This window comes from Oncorhynchus keta, chromosome 1 (assembly GCF_023373465.1).
Source record: "Oncorhynchus keta strain PuntledgeMale-10-30-2019 chromosome 1, Oket_V2, whole genome shotgun sequence".
NCBI classification, from domain to species: domain Eukaryota; kingdom Metazoa; phylum Chordata; class Actinopteri; order Salmoniformes; family Salmonidae; genus Oncorhynchus; species Oncorhynchus keta.
This window is the reverse complement of record NC_068421.1, coordinates 96,944,301-96,960,563: the sequence shown is the minus strand read 5'-3', so window position 1 is coordinate 96,960,563 and position 16,263 is coordinate 96,944,301. Positions and strand designations below refer to the sequence as shown.

General features: G+C 40.2%; 1 protein-coding gene across 3 annotated transcripts in view; it reads right to left on the bottom strand.

The window, feature by feature from the left end:
- Window positions 1-16,263, bottom strand: part of oca2 (oculocutaneous albinism II) — a 369,117-nt gene that overhangs the window by 110,928 nt on the left and 241,926 nt on the right. For all 3 annotated transcript variants that reach the window (XM_052467917.1, XM_052467907.1, XM_052467911.1), the window contains exon 18: window positions 6,181-6,289. In XM_052467917.1, coding sequence (XP_052323877.1) covers window positions 6,181-6,289 — 109 coding nt within the window. The remainder of the gene's footprint in view (window positions 1-6,180; window positions 6,290-16,263) is intronic.

Here is a 16,263-nt window from a genome sequence, read left to right as displayed (position 1 = left end):
GTTGTGTGATTCGCAGCAGAACAATGCGTGTGACAGGATGCTACTTGGCCCAGCCAGGAAGATATAGAGTATGACAGGATGCTACTTGGCCCAGCCAGGAAGATATAGAGTATGACAGGATGCTACTTGGCCCAGCCAGGAAGATATAGAGTATGACAGGATGCTACTTGGCCCAGCCAGGAAGATATAGAGTATGACAGGATGCTACTTGGCCCAGCCAGGAAGATATAGAGTATGACAGGATGCTACTTGGCCCAGCCAGGAAGATATAGAGTATGACAGGATGCTACTTGGCCCAGCCAGGAAGATATAGAGTATGACAGGATGCTACTTGGCCCAGCCAGGAAGATATAGAGTATGACAGGATGCTACTTGGCCCAGCCAGGAAGATATAGAGTATGACAGGATGCTACATGGCCCAGCCAGGAAGATATAGAGTATGACAGGATGCTACTTGGCACAGCCAGGAAGATATAGAGTATTACAGGTTTCTACTTGGCCCAGCCAGGAAGATATAGAGTATGACAGGATTCTACTTGGCCCAGCCAGGAAGATATAGAGTATGACAGGATGCTACTTGGCCCAGCCAGTAAGATATAGAGTATGACAGGATGCTACTTGGCACAGCCAGGAAGATATAGAGTATGACAGGATTCTACTTGGCACAGCCAGGAAGATATAGAGTATGACAGGATGCTACTTGGCCCAGCCAGGAAGATATAGAGTATGACAGGATGCTACTTGGCCCAGCAAGGAAGATATAGAGTATGACAGGATGCTACTTGGCCCAGCCAGGAAGATATAGAGTATGACAGGATTCTACTTGGCCCAGCCAGGAAGATATAGAGTATGCCAGGATGCTACTTGGCCCAGCCAGGAAGATATAGAGTATGACAGGATGCTACTTGGCCCAGCCAGGAAGATATAGAGTATGACAGGATGCTACTTGGCCCAGCCAGGAAGATATAGAGTATCTGAGTGTAGTTTCACGTTAACTGGTGTAAGGTAAAGGAACAAAACAACCTCTCCTCTCATAACAGAAGCAACCTCTCCTCTCTATAACAGAAGCAACCTCTCCTCTCATAACAGAAGCAACCTCTCCTCTCTATAACAGAAGCAACCTCTCCTCTCTATAACAGAAGCAACCTCTCCTCTCATAACAGAAGCAACCTCTCCTCTCTATAACAGAATCAACCTCTCCTCTCATAACAGAAGCAACCTCTCCTCTCTATAACAGAAGCAACCTCTCCTCTCATAACAGAAGCAACCTCTCCTCTCATAACAGAAGCAACCTCTCCTCTCTATAACAGAAGCAACCTCTCCTCTCTATAACAGAAGCAACCTCCCCTCTCATAACAGAAGCAACCTCTCCTCTCATAACAGAAGCAACCTCTCCTCTCTATAACAGAAGCAACCTCTCCTCTCATAACAGAAGCAACCTCTCCTCTCTATAACAGAAGCAACCTCTCCTCTCTATAACAGAAGCAACCTCTCCTCTCATAACAGAAGCAACCTCTCCTCTCTATAACAGAATCAACCTCTCCTCTCATAACAGAAGCAACCTCTCCTCTCATAACAGAAGCAACCTCTCCTCTCTATAACAGAAGCAACCTCTCCTCTCATAACAGAAGCAACCTCTCCTCTCTATAACAGAAGCAACCTCTCCTCTCATAACAGAAGCAACCTCTCCTCTCTATAACAGAAGCAACCTCTCCTCTCTATAACAGAAGCAACCTCCCCTCTCATAACAGAAGCAACCTCTCCTCTCATAACAGAAGCAACCTCTCCTCTCTATAACAGAAGCAACCTCTCCTCTCATAACAGAAGCAACCTCTCCTCTCTATAACAGAAGCAACCTCTCCTCTCTATAACAGAAGCAACCTCTCCTCTCTATAACAGAAGCAACCTCTCTCTCTATAACAGAAGCAACCTCTCCTCTCTATAACAGAAGCAACCTCTCCTCTCTATAACAGAAGCAACCTCTCCTCTCTATAACAGAAGCAACCTCTCCTCTCTATAACAGAAGCAACCTCTCCTCTCTATAACAGAAGCAACCTCTCCTCTCTATAACAGAATCAACCTCTCCTCTCATAACAGAAGCAACCTCTCGTCTCTATAACAGAAGCAACATCTCCTCTCTTTTCTATAGTTACTCACAGAGTGAGACTCAGGTTGTTTTCTATAGTTACTCGCAGAGTGAGACTCAGGCTGTTTTCTGTAGTTACTCACAGAGTGAGACTCAGGTTGTTTTCTATAGTTACTCGCAGAGTGAGACTCAGGTTGTTTTCTATAGTTACTCACAGAGTGAGACTCAGGTTGTTTTCTATAGTTACTCGCAGAGTGAGACTCAGGTTGTTTTCTATAGTTACTCGCAGAGTGAGACTCAGGCTGTTTTCTGTAGTTACTCACAGAGTGAGACTCAGGTTGTTTTCTATAGTTACTCACAGAGTGAGACTCAGGTTGTTTTCTATAGTTACTCGCAGAGTGAGACTCAGGTTGTTTTCTATAGTTACTCACAGAGTGAGACTCAGGTTGTTTTCTATAGTTACTCGCAGAGTGAGACTCAGGTTGTTTTCTATAGTTACTCACAGAGTGAGTGAGACAACATTTAGGCCTATCAATGGAAATGGCTGGCCTATATTCCTGCTGCGTGAGAAACCTCTACGTATCCACAGACACATTCCCATCATAGTGATTAACGAGCTGCAACAAATACTCAAACTGGACAGTTTGATCTCCATCTCTTCATTCAAAGACTCAATCATGGACTCATCATGCTTCGCGTGATGTATTGTTGTCTCTACCTTCTTACCCTTTGTGCTGTTGTCTGTAGCCCGATCATGTTTGTACCATGTTTTGTGCTGCTACCATGTTGTGTTGCTACCATGCTGTTATCATGTTGTGTTGCTACCATATTGTGTTGCTACCATGTTGTGTTGCTACCATGCTGTTATCATATTGTGTTGCTACCATGTTGTGTTGCTACCATGTTGTGTTGCTACCATGCTGTTATCATGTTGTGTTGCTACCATGTTGTGTTGTCATGTGTTGCTGTCTTAGGTCTCTCTTTATGTAGTGATGTGTCTCTCTTGTTGTGATGTGTGTTTTGTCCTATATTCATATTTTATTTTTAATCCCAGGCCTTCGTCCCCGCAGGAGGCCTTTTTACTTTTTGGTAGGCCGTCGTTGTAAATAAGAATTTGGTCTTAACTGACTTGCCTAGTTAAGTAAAAAATAAAAAATAGAACTAAGTGAGCGGACTATTATTATATAAGCCAAATTAAATGTTTCTGTGTCGACCTAATGAAAATATAATGACACTCTATTTCCAAAACATCTTCTGGGAGCGAATAGGTTTTAACAGGGCCTATAGTCAGGGTTTATTGAACTGTTGGTAGTATCAGGTTTTAACAGGGCTTATAGTCAGGGTTTATTGAACTGTTGGTAGTATCAGGTTTTAACAGGGCTTATTGACCTGTTGGTAGTATCAGGTTTTACCAGGGCCTATAGTCAGGGCTTATTGAACTGTTGGTAGTATCAGGTTTTAACAGGGCCTATAGTCAGGGTTTATTGAACTGTTGGTAGTATCAGGTTTTAACAGGGCCTATAGTCAGGGTTTATTGAACTGTTGGTAGTATCAGGTTTTAACAGGGCCTATAGTCAGGGTTTATTGAACTGTTGGTAGTATCAGGTTTTAACAGGGCCTATAGTCAGGGCTTATTGAACTGTTGGTAGTATCAGGTTTTAACAGGGCCTATAGTCAGGGCTTATTGAACTGTTGGTAGTATCAGGTTTTAACAGGGCTTATAGTCAGGGCTTATTGAACTGTTGGTAGTATCAGGTTTTAACAGGGCCTATAGTCAGGGTTTATTGAACTGTTGGTAGTATCAGGTTTTAACAGGGCCTATAGTCAGGGTTTATTGAACTGTTGGTAGTATCAGGTTTAAACAGGACCTATAGTCAGGGCTTGTTGAACTGTTGGTATATTCAGGTTTTAACAGGGCTTATAGTCAGGGCTTATTGAACTGTTGGTAGTATCAGGTTTAAACAGGACCTATAGTCAGGGCTTGTTGAACTGTTGGTAGTATCAGGTTTTAACAGGGCTTATAGTCAGGGTTTATTGAACTGTTGGTAGTATCAGGTTTTAACAGGGCCTATAGTCAGGGCTTATTGAACTGTTGGTAGTATCAGGTTTTAACAGGGCCTATAGTCAGGGCTTATTGAACTGTTGGTAGTATCAGGTTTTAACAGGGCCTATAGTCAGGGCTTATTGAACTGTTGGTAGTATCAGGTTTTAACAGGGCCTATAGTCAGGGCTTATTGAACTGTTGGTAGTATCAGGTTTTAACAGGGCCTATAGTCAGGGTTTATTGAACTGTTGGTAGTATCAGGTTTTAACAGGGCCTATAGTCAGGGCTTATTGAACTGTTGGTAGTAACAGGTTTTAACAGGGCCTATAGTCAGGGCTTGTTGAACTGTTGGTAGTATCAGGTTTTAACAGGGCCTATAGTCAGGGCTTATTGAACTGTTGGTAGTATCAGGTTTTAACAGGGCCTATAGTCAGGGTTTATTGAACTGTTGGTAGTATCAGGTTTAAACAGGGCCTATAGTCAGGGCTTATTGAACTGTTGGTAGTATCAGGTTTTAACAGGGCTTATAGTCAGGGCTTATTGAACTGTTGGTAGTATCAGGTTTTAACAGGGCCTATAGTCAGGGTTTATTGAACTGTTGGTAGTATCAGGTTTTAACAGAGTTTATTGAACTGTTGGTAGTATCAGGTTTTAACAGGGCCTATAGTCAGGGCTTATTGAACTGTTGGTAGTATCAGGTTTTAACAGGGCCTATAGTCAGGGTTTATTGAACTGTTGGTAGTATCAGGTTTTAACAGGGCCTATAGTCAGGGTTTATTGAACTGTTGGTAGTATCAGGTTTTAACAGGGCCTATAGTCAGGGCTTATTGAACTGTTGGTAGTATCAGGTTTTAACAGGGCCTATAGTCAGGGTTTATTGAACTGTTGGTAGTATCAGGTTTTAACAGGGCCTATAGTCAGGGTTTATTGAACTGTTGGTAGTATCAGGTTTAAACAGGGCCTATAGTCAGGGCTTATTGACCTGTTGGTAGTTTCAGGTTTTAACAGGGCCTATAGTCAGGGCTTAATGAACTGTTGGTAGTATCAGGTTTTAACAGGGCCTATAGTCAGGGCTTATTGAACTGTTGGTAGTATCAGGTTTTAACAGGGCTTATAGTCAGGGCTTATTGAACTGTTGGTAGTATCAGGTTTTAACAGGGCCTATAGTCAGGGCTTATTGAACTGTTGGTAGTATCAGGTTTTAACAGAGTTTATTGAACTGTTGGTAGTATCAGGTTTTAACAGGGCTTATAGTCAGGGCTTATTGAACTGTTGGTAGTATCAGGTTTTAACAGGGCCTATAGTCAGGGCTTGTTGAACTGGTGGTAATATCAGGTTTTAACAGGGCCTATAGTCAGGGCTTGTTGAACTGTTGGTAGTAACAGGTTTTAACAGGGCCTATAGTCAGGGCTTATTGAACTGTTGGTAGTATCAGGTTTTAACAGGGCCTATAGTCAGGGCTTATTGAACTGTTGGTAGTATCAGGTTTTAACAGGGCCTATAGTCAGGGCTTATTGAACTGTTGGTAGTATCAGGTTTTAACAGAACCAACAACCATGTATAATTACATTACTAAAGTAACAGAACATACAACCATGTATAATTACATCGTCTTATGATGTAGCTCAGTTGGTAGAGCATGGCGCTTGTAACGCCAGGGTAGTGGGTTCGTTTCCCGGGACCACCCATACGTAGAATGTATGCACACATGACTGTAAGTCGCTTTGGATAAAAGCGTCAGCTAAATGGCATATATTATTATATTATTATATTATGTATAATTATATTACTATAACAGTAACAGAACCTCCAACCATGAATAATTACATTACTATAACAGTAACAGAAAATACAGCTAGTTGTCAAGCCAGTGAAAACAACACACTTCTTCTTAGTCATTCGTTACCAGGCTGTATCTAAAATGGCATCCTATTCACCATTATGTAGTGCATTACTTTTTGACCAGGGCCCAAAGTAGTGCACTTCACAGAGAATAGGTTGCCTTTAGGGATGCGTACCAGTGTTTTAATGAGACATTACAGCAGCTTACCCAACTCCAGATGAATGCTGGGAACAAAGGAGTTCAGGAAGAACATGAAGATGACGACCCCCAGCACAGATATACACTTCACCAGGAGGACTCGGTCTGTTATTCTGTTCTGTTAGGAGAGAAGAAGAGTGTTATTCTGTTCTGTTAGGAGAGAAGAAGAGTGTTATTCTGTTCTGTTAGGAGAGAAGAAGAGTGTTATTCTGTTCTGTTAGGAGAGAAGAAGAGTGTTATTCTGTTCTGTTAGGAGAGAAGAAGAGTGTTATTCTGTTCTGTTAGGAGAGAAGAAGAGTGTTATTCTGTTCTGTTAGGAGAGAAGAAGAGTGTTATTCTGTTCTGTTAGGAGAGAAGAAGAGTGTTATTCTGTTCTGTTAGGAGAGAAGAAGAGTGTTATTCTGTTCTGTTAGGAGAGAAGAAGTGTTATTATGTTCTGTTAGGAGAGAAGAAGAGTGTTATTCTGTTCTGTTAGGAGAGAAGAAGAGTGTTATTCTGTTCTGTTAGGAGAGAAGAAGAGTGTTATTCTGTTCTGTTAGGAGAGAAGAAGAGTGTTATTCTGTTCTGTTAGGAGAGAAGAAGAGTGTTATTCTGTTCTGTTAGGAGAGAAGAAGAGTGTTATTCTGTTCTGTTAGGAGAGAAGAAGAGTGTTATTCTGTTCTGTTAGGAGAGAAGAAGAGTGTTGTTCTGTTCTGTTAGGAGAGAAGAAGAGTGTTATTCTGTTCTGATAGGAGAGAAGAAGAGTGTTATTCTGTTCTGTTAGGAGAGAAGAAGAGTGTTATTCTGTTCTGTTAGGAGAGAAGAAGAGTGTTATTCTGTTCTGTTAGGAGAGAAGAAGAGTGTTATTCTGTTCTGTTAGGAGAGAAGAAGAGTGTTATTCTGTTCTGTTAGGAGAGAAGAAGAGTGTTATTCTGTTCTGTTAGGAGAGAAGAAGAGTGTTATTCTGTTCTGTTAGGAGAGAAGAAGTGTTATTATGTTCTGTTAGGAGAGAAGAAGAGTGTTATTCTGTTCTGTTAGGAGAGAAGAAGAGTGTTATTCTGTTCTGTTAGGAGAGAAGAAGAGTGTTATTCTGTTCTGTTAGGAGAGAAGAAGAGTTATTCTGTTCTGTTAGGAGAGAAGAAGAGTGTTATTCTGTTCTGTTTGGAGAGAAGAAGAGTTATTCTGTTCTGTTTGGAGAGAAGAAGAGTTATTCTGTTCTGTAAGGAGAGAAGAAGAGTGTTATTCTGTTCTGTTAGGAGAGAAAAAGAGTGTTATTCTGTTCTGTTAGGAGAGAAGAAGAGTGTTATTCTGTTCTGTAAGGAGAGAAGAAGAGTGTTATTCTGTTCTGTTAGGAGAGAAGAAGAGTGTTATTCTGTTCTGTTAGGAGAGAAGAAGAGTGTTATTCTGTTCTGTTAGGAGAGAAGAAGAGTGTTATTCTGTTCTGTAAGGAGAGAAGAAGAGTGTTATTCTGTTCTGTTAGGAGAGAAGAAGAGTGTTATTCTGTTCTGTTAGGAGAGAAGAAGAGTGTTATTCTGTTCTGTTAGGAGAGAAGAAGAGTGTTATTCTGTTCTGTTAGGAGAGAAGAAGAGTGTTATTCTGTTCTGTTAGGAGAGAAGAAGAGTGTTATTCTGTTCTGTTAGGAGAGAAGAAGAGTGTTATTCTGTTCTGTTAGGAGAGAAGAAGAGTGTTATTCTGTTCTGTAAGGAGAGAAGAAGAGTGTTATTCTGTTCTGTAAGGAGAGAAGAAGAGTGTTATTCTGTTCTGTTAGGAGAGAAGAAGAGTGTTATTCTGTTCTGTTAGGAGAGAAGAAGAGTGTTATTCTGTTCTGTAAGGAGAGAAGAAGTGTTATTCTGTTCTGATAGGAGAGAAGAAGTGTTATTCTGTTCTGATAGGAGAGAAGAGTGTTACTCTGTTCTGTTAGGAGAGAAGAAGAGTGTTATTCTGTTCTGTTAGGAGAGAAGAAGAGTGTTATTCTGTTCTGTTAGGAGAGAAGAAGAGTGTTATTCTGTTCTGTTAGGAGAGAAGAAGAGTGTTATTCTGTTCTGTTAGGAGAGAAGAAGAGTGTTATTCTGTTCTGTTAGGAGAGAAGAAGTGTTATTCTGTTCTGATAGGAGAGAAGAAGTGTTATTCTGTTCTGATAGGAGAGAAGAGTGTTACTCTGTTCTGTTAGGAGAGAAGAAGAGTGTTATTCTGTTCTGTTAGGAGAGAAGAAGAGTGTTATTCTGTTCTGTTAGGAGAGAAGAAGAGTGTTATTCTGTTCTGTTAGGAGAGAAGAAGAGTGTTATTCTGTTCTGTTAGGAGAGAAGAAGAGTTATTCTGTTCTGTTAGGAGAGAAGAAGAGTTATTCTGTTCTGTTAGGAGAGAAGAAGAGTGTTATTATGTTCTGTTAGGAGAGAAGAAGAGTTATTCTGTTCTGTTAGGAGAGAAGAAGAGTGTTATTCTGTTCTGTTAGGAGAGAAGAAGAGTGTTATTATGTTCTGTTAGGAGAGAAGAAGAGTTATTCTGTTCTGTTAGGAGAGAAGAAGTGTTATTCTGTTCTGTTAGGAGAGAAGAAGAGTGTTATTATGTTCTGTTAGGAGAGAAGAAGAGTTATTCTGTTCTGTTAGGAGAGAAGAAGAGTGTTATTATGTTCTGTTAGGAGAGAAGAAGAGTGTTATTATGTTCTGTTAGAGAGAAGAAGAGTTATTCTGTTCTGTTAGGAGAGAAGAAGAGTGTTATTATGTTCTGTTAGGAGAGAAGAAGAGTTATTATGTTCTGTTAGGAGAGAAGAAGAGTGTTATTATGTTCTGTTAGGAGAGAAGAAGAGTTATTCTGTTCTGTTAGGAGAGAAGAAGAGTGTTATTCTGTTCTGTTAGGAGAGAAGAAGAGTGTTATTCTGTTCTGTTAGGAGAGAAGAAGAGTGTTATTCTGTTCTGTTAGGAGAGAAGAAGAGTGTTATTATGTTCTGTTAGGAGAGAAGAAGAGTGTTATTCTGTTCTGTTAGGAGAGAAGAAGAGTGTTATTCTGTTCTGTTAGGAGAGAAGAAGTGTTATTATGTTCTGTTAGGAGAGAAGAAGAGTGTTATTCTGTTCTGTTAGGAGAGAAGAAGAGTGTTATTCTGTTCTGTTAGGAGAGAAGAAGAGTGTTATTCTGTTCTGTTAGGAGAGAAGAAGAGTTATTCTGTTCTGTTAGGAGAGAAGAAGAGTGTTATTCTGTTCTGTTTGGAGAGAAGAAGAGTTATTCTGTTCTGTTTGGAGAGAAGAAGAGTTATTCTGTTCTGTAAGGAGAGAAGAAGAGTGTTATTCTGTTCTGTTAGGAGAGAAAAAGAGTGTTATTCTGTTCTGTTAGGAGAGAAGAAGAGTGTTATTCTGTTCTGTTAGGAGAGAAGAAGAGTGTTATTCTGTTCTGTTTGGAGAGAAGAAGAGTTATTCTGTTCTGTTAGGAGAGAAGAAGAGTGTTATTCTGTTCTGATAGGAGAGAAGAAGAGTGTTATTCTGTTCTGTAAGGAGAGAAGAAGAGTGTTATTCTGTTCTGTTAGGAGAGAAGAAGAGTGTTATTCTGTTCTGTTAGGAGAGAAGAAGAGTGTTATTCTGTTCTGTTAGGAGAGAAGAAGAGTGTTATTCTGTTCTGTTAGGAGAGAAGAAGAGTGTTATTCTGTTCTGTTAGGAGAGAAGAAGAGTGTTATTCTGTTCTGTTAGGAGAGAAGAAGAGTGTTATTCTGTTCTGTTAGGAGAGAAGAAGAGTGTTATTCTGTTCTGTAAGGAGAGAAGAAGAGTGTTATTCTGTTCTGTAAGGAGAGAAGAAGAGTGTTATTCTGTTCTGTTAGGAGAGAAGAAGAGTGTTATTCTGTTCTGTTAGGAGAGAAGAAGAGTGTTATTCTGTTCTGTAAGGAGAGAAGAAGTGTTATTCTGTTCTGATAGGAGAGAAGAAGTGTTATTCTGTTCTGATAGGAGAGAAGAGTGTTACTCTGTTCTGTTAGGAGAGAAGAAGAGTGTTATTCTGTTCTGTTAGGAGAGAAGAAGAGTGTTATTCTGTTCTGTTAGGAGAGAAGAAGAGTGTTATTCTGTTCTGTTAGGAGAGAAGAAGAGTGTTATTCTGTTCTGTTAGAGAGAAGAAGAGTGTTATTCTCTTCTGTTAGGAGAGAAGAAGAGTGTTATTCTGTTCTGTTAGGAGAGAAGAAGTGTTATTCTGTTCTGATAGGAGAGAAGAGTGTTACTCTGTTCTGTTAGGAGAGAAGAAGAGTGTTATTCTGTTCTGTTAGGAGAGAAGAAGAGTGTTATTCTGTTCTGTTAGGAGAGAAGAAGAGTGTTATTCTGTTCTGTTAGGAGAGAAGAAGAGTGTTATTCTGTTCTGTTAGGAGAGAAGAAGAGTTATTCTGTTCTGTTAGGAGAAGAAGAGTTATTCTGTTCTGTTAGGAGAGAAGAAGAGTGTTATTATGTTCTGTTAGGAGAGAAGAAGAGTTATTCTGTTCTGTTAGGAGAGAAGAAGAGTGTTATTCTGTTCTGTTAGGAGAGAAGAAGAGTGTTATTATGTTCTGTTAGGAGAGAAGAAGAGTTATTCTGTTCTGTTAGGAGAGAAGAAGTGTTATTCTGTTCTGTTAGGAGAGAAGAAGAGTGTTATTATGTTCTGTTAGGAGAGAAGAAGAGTTATTCTGTTCTGTTAGAGAGAAGAAGAGTGTTATTATGTTCTGTTAGGAGAGAAGAAGAGTGTTATTATGTTCTGTTAGGAGGAGAGAAGAAGAGTTATTCTGTTCTGTTAGGAGAGAAGAAGAGTGTTATTATGTTCTGTTAGGAGAGAAGAAGAGTTATTATGTTCTGTTAGGAGAGAAGAAGAGTGTTATTATGTTCTGTTAGGAGAGAAGAAGAGTTATTCTGTTCTGTTAGGAGAGAAGAAGAGTGTTATTCTGTTCTGTTAGGAGAGAAGAAGAGTGTTATTCTGTTCTGTTAGGAGAGAAGAAGAGTGTTATTCTGTTCTGTTAGGAGAGAAGAAGAGTGTTATTATGTTCTGTTAGGAGAGAAGAAGAGTGTTATTCTGTTCTGTTAGGAGAGAAGAAGAGTGTTATTCTGTTCTGTTAGGAGAGAAGAAGAGTGTTATTCTGTTCTGTTAGGAGAGAAGAAGAGTGTTATTCTGTTCTGTTAGGAGAGAAGAAGAGTGTTATTCTGTTCTGTTAGAGAGAAGAAGAGTGTTATTCTGTTCTGTTAGGAGAGAAGAAGAGTGTTATTCTGTTCTGTTAGGAGAGAAGAAGAGTGTTATTCTGTTCTGTTAGGAGAAGAAGAGTGTTATTCTGTTCTGTAAGGAGAGAAGAAGAATACATTTTATTTGGATGCTGCCTGTAATTTAGTAGAAAAAATAAAATGAAGAAAGAGATCTCGACTGTGTATTTAGTAGAGAGAAAATGAAGAAAGAGATCTCGACTGTGTATTTAGTAGAGAGAGAAAATGAAGAAAGAGATCTTGACTGTGTATTTAGTAGAGAGAAAATGAAGAAAGAGATCTCGACTGTGTATTTAGTAGAAGAGAGAAAATGAAGAAAGAGATCTCGACCGTGTATTTAGTAGCAGAGAAAATGAAGAAAGAGATCTTGACTGTGTATTTAGTAGAAGAGAGAATATGAAGAAAGAGATCTTGACTGTGTATTTAGTAGAAGAGAGAATATGAAGAAAGAGATCTCGACTGTGTATTTAGTAGAAGAGAGAATATGAAGAAAGAGATCTCGACTGTGTATTTAGTAGAAGAGAGAAAATGAAGAAAGAGATCTCGACTGTGTATTTAGTAGAAGAGAGAATATGAAGAAAGAGATCTTGACTGTGTATTTAGTAGAGAGAGAAAATGAAGAAAGAGATCTTGACTGTGTATTTAGTAGAGAGAGAAAATGAAGAAAGAGATCTTGACTGTGTATTTAGTAGAGAGAGAAAATGAAGAAAGAGATCTCGACTGTGTATTTAGTAGAGAGAGAAAATGAAGAAAGAGATCTCGACTGTGTATTTAGTAGAGAGAAAATGAAGAAAGAGATCTTGACTGTGTATTTAGTAGAGAGAGAAAATGAAGAAAGAGATCTCGACTGTGTATTTAGTAGAGAGAGAAAATGAAGAAAGAGATCTCGACTGTGTATTTAGTAGAAGAGAGAAAATGAAGAAAGAGATCTCGACTGTGTATTTAGTAGACAGAGAAAATGAAGAAAGAGATCTCGACTGTGTATTTAGTAGAAGAGAGAATATGAAGAAAGAGATCTCGACTGTGTATTTAGTAGAAGAGAGAATATGAAGAAAGAGATCTCGACTGTGTATTTAGTAGAAGAGAGAATATGAAGAAAGAGATCTCGACTGTGTATTTAGTAGAAGAGAGAAAATGAAGAAATAGATCTCGACTGTGTATTTAGTAGAAGAGAGAAAAAGAAGAGAGAGATGTTGACTGTGTATTTAGTAGAAGAGAGAAAACGAAGAGAGAGATGTTGACTGTGTATTGCTCGTGATGTTTTTCTCAAATTAAGCCAACTTCATTATCTAGATAACATCCATGTTGAATGACTGAATAAAATAAAACATATTACTGCTAGAATAGTCTCTGGCTTGTGTTTTTCATGTCCCAGTTATCAGGGTTAATCATGTATGGTGTGTGTGTGGTGTGTGGGTGTGGGTGTGTGTGTGGTGTGTGGGTGTGTGTTTGTGTGGTGTGTGGGTGTGTCTGTGGGGGTGGGTGTGTTTGTGTGGGTGGGTGTGTGTGTGGTGTGGGGTGGTGTGTGGGGTGTGTGTGTGTGTGTGTGTGTGTGTGTGTGTGTGTGTGTGTGTGTGTGTGTGTGTGTGTGTGTGTGTGTGTGTGTGTGTGTGTGTGTGTGTGTGTGTGTGTACTGAATGGAGGCTGTCTGCGAGCTGCAACGGCGAGCGTGAGGAGAGCTGATTCAGAATAAAACATCTTTAATTATATACACAGTACCAGTCAAACGTTTGGACACCCTTACTCATACTTCTCTTTAAATTGAACAACGTTTTAGTAAAGACAGGACGAGTAGTGGTAGTATAGTGACAGGACTAGTAGTGGTAGTATAGTGACAGGACTAGTAGTGGTAGTATAGTGACAGGACTAGTAGTGGTAGTATAGTGACAGGACTAGTAGTGGTAGTATAGTGACAGGACGAGTAGTGGTAGTATAGTGACAGGACTAGTAGTGGTAGTATAGTGACAGGACTAGTAGTGGTAGTATAGTGACAGGACTAGTAGTGGTAGTATAGTGACAGGACGAGTAGTGGTAGTAACAGGACTAGTAGTGGTAGTATAGTAACAGGACGAGTAGTGGTAGTATAGTGACAGGACTAGTAGTGGTAGTAACAGGACTAGTAGTGGTAGTAACAGGACTAGTAGTGGTAGTAACAGGACTAGTAGTGGTAGTAACAGGACTAGTAGTGGTAGTAACAGGACGAGTAGTGGTAGTAACAGGACTAGTAGTGGTAGTAACAGGACTAGTGGTGGTAGTATAGTAACAGGACTAGTAGTGGTAGTAACAGGACTAGTAGTGGTAGTATAGTGACAGGACTAGTAGTGGTAGTAACAGGACTAGTAGTGGTAGTAACAGGACTAGTAGTGGTAGTATAGTAGCAGGACTAGTAGTGGTAGTAACAGGACTAGTAGTGGTAGTATAGTGACAGGACTAGTAGTGGTAGTAACAGGACTAGTAGTGGTAGTAACAGGACTAGTAGTGGTAGTATAGTGACAGGACTAGTAGTGGTAGTAACAGGACTAGTAGTGGTAGTATAGTGACAGGACTAGTAGTGGTAGTATAGTGACAGGACTAGTAGTGGTAGTAACAGGACTAGTAGTGGTAGTGACAGGACTAGTAGTGGTAGTATAGTGACAGGACTAGTAGTGGTAGTATAGTGACAGGACGAGTAGTGGTAGTATAGTGACAGGACTAGTAGTGGTAGTATAGTGACAGGACTAGTAGTGGTAGTATAGTGACAGGATTAGTAGTGGTAGTAACATGACTAGTAGTGGTAGTGACAGGACTAGTAGTGGTAGTATAGTGACAGGACTAGTAGTGGTAGTATAGTGACAGGACTAGTAGTGGTAGTAACAGGACTAGTAGTGGTAGTGACAGGACTAGTAGTGGTAGTATAGTGACAGGACTAGTAGTGGTAGTATAGTGACAGGACGAGTAGTGGTAGTATAGTGACAGGACTAGTAGTGGTAGTATAGTGACAGGACTAGTAGTGGTAGTATAGTGACAGGACTAGTAGTGGTAGTAACATGACTAGTAGTGGTAGTGACAGGACTAGTAGTGGTAGTATAGTGACAGGACTAGTAGTGGTAGTATAGTGACAGGACTAGTAGTGGTAGTAACATGACTAGTAGTGGTAGTGACAGGACTAGTAGTGGTAGTATAGTGACAGGACTAGTAGTGGTAGTAACAGGACTAGTAGTGGTAGTATAGTAACAGGACTAGTAGTGGTAGTATAGTAACAGGACTAGTTGTGGTAGTAGCAGGACTAGTTGTGGTAGTATTGTAACAGGACTAGTAGTGATAGTATAGTAACAGGACTAGTGGTGGTAGTATAGTAACAGGACTAGTAGTGATAGTAACAGGACTAGTGGTGATAGTATAGTAACAGGACTAGTGGTGGTAGTATAGTAACAGGACTAGTAGTGATAGTAACAGGACTAGTAGTGATAGTAACATGACTAGTTGTGGTAGTAACAGGACTAGTAGTGATAGTAACAGGACTAGTTGTGGTAGTAACAGGACTAGTAGTGGTAGTAACAGGACTAGTAGTGGTAGTATAGTGACAGGACTAGTAGTGGTAGTAACAGGACTAGTAGTGGTAGTATAGTGACAGGACTAGTAGTGGTAGTATAGTGACAGGACTAGTAGTGGTAGTAACAGGACTAGTAGTGGTAGTGACAGGACTAGTAGTGGTAGTATAGTGACAGGACTAGTAGTGGTAGTATAGTGACAGGACGAGTAGTGGTAGTATAGTGACAGGACTAGTAGTGGTAGTATAGTGACAGGACTAGTAGTGGTAGTATAGTGACAGGACTAGTAGTGGTAGTAACATGACTAGTAGTGGTAGTGACAGGACTAGTAGTGGTAGTATAGTGACAGGACTAGTAGTGGTAGTATAGTAACAGGACTAGTAGTGGTAGTATAGTAACAGGACTAGTAGTGGTAGTAACAGGACTAGTGGTGATAGTATAGTAACAGGACGAGTAGTGGTAGTATAGTAACAGGACTAGTAGTGATAGTAACAGGACTAGTAGTGGTAGTATAGTGACAGGACGAGTTGTGGTAGTAACAGGACTAGTAGTGGTAGTAACAGGACTAGTAGTGGTAGTATAGTAACAGGACGAGTAGTGGTAGTATAGTAACAGGACTAGTAGTGGTAGTATAGTGACAGGACGAGTAGTGGTAGTAACAGGACTAGTAGTGGTAGTAACAGGACTAGTAGTGGTAGTATAGTAACAGGACGAGTAGTGGTAGTATAGTAACAGGACTAGTAGTGGTAGTATAGTGACAGGACGAGTAGTGGTAGTAACAGGACTAGTAGTGGTAGTAACAGGACTAGTAGTGGTAGTAACAGGACTAGTAGTGGTAGTATAGTGACAGGACGAGTAGTGGTAGTGACAGGACGAGTAGTGGTAGTAACAGGACTAGTAGTGGTAGTATAGTGACAGGACGAGTAGTGGTAGTAACAGGACTAGTAGTGGTAGTAACAGGACTAGTAGTGGTAGTATAGTGACAGGACGAGTAGTGGTAGCGACAGGACGAGTAGTGGTAGTAACAGGACTAGTAGTGGTAGTATAGTGACAGGACGAGTAGTGGTAGTGACAGGACGAGTAGTGGTAGTAACAGGACTAGTAGTGGTAGTATAGTGACAGGACGAGTAGTGGTAGTGACAGGACTAGTAGTAGTAGTAACAGGACTAGTAGTGGTAGTGACAGGACTAGTAGTGGTAGTAACAGGACTAGTAGTGGTAGTGACAGGACTAGTAGTGGTAGTATAGTAACAGGACGAGTAGTGGTAGTATAGTAACAGGACTAGTAGTGGTAGTATAGTAACAGGACTAGTAGTGGTAGTATAGTGACAGGACGAGTAGTGGTAGTAACAGGACTAGTAGTGGTAGTATAGTAACAGGACGAGTAGTGGT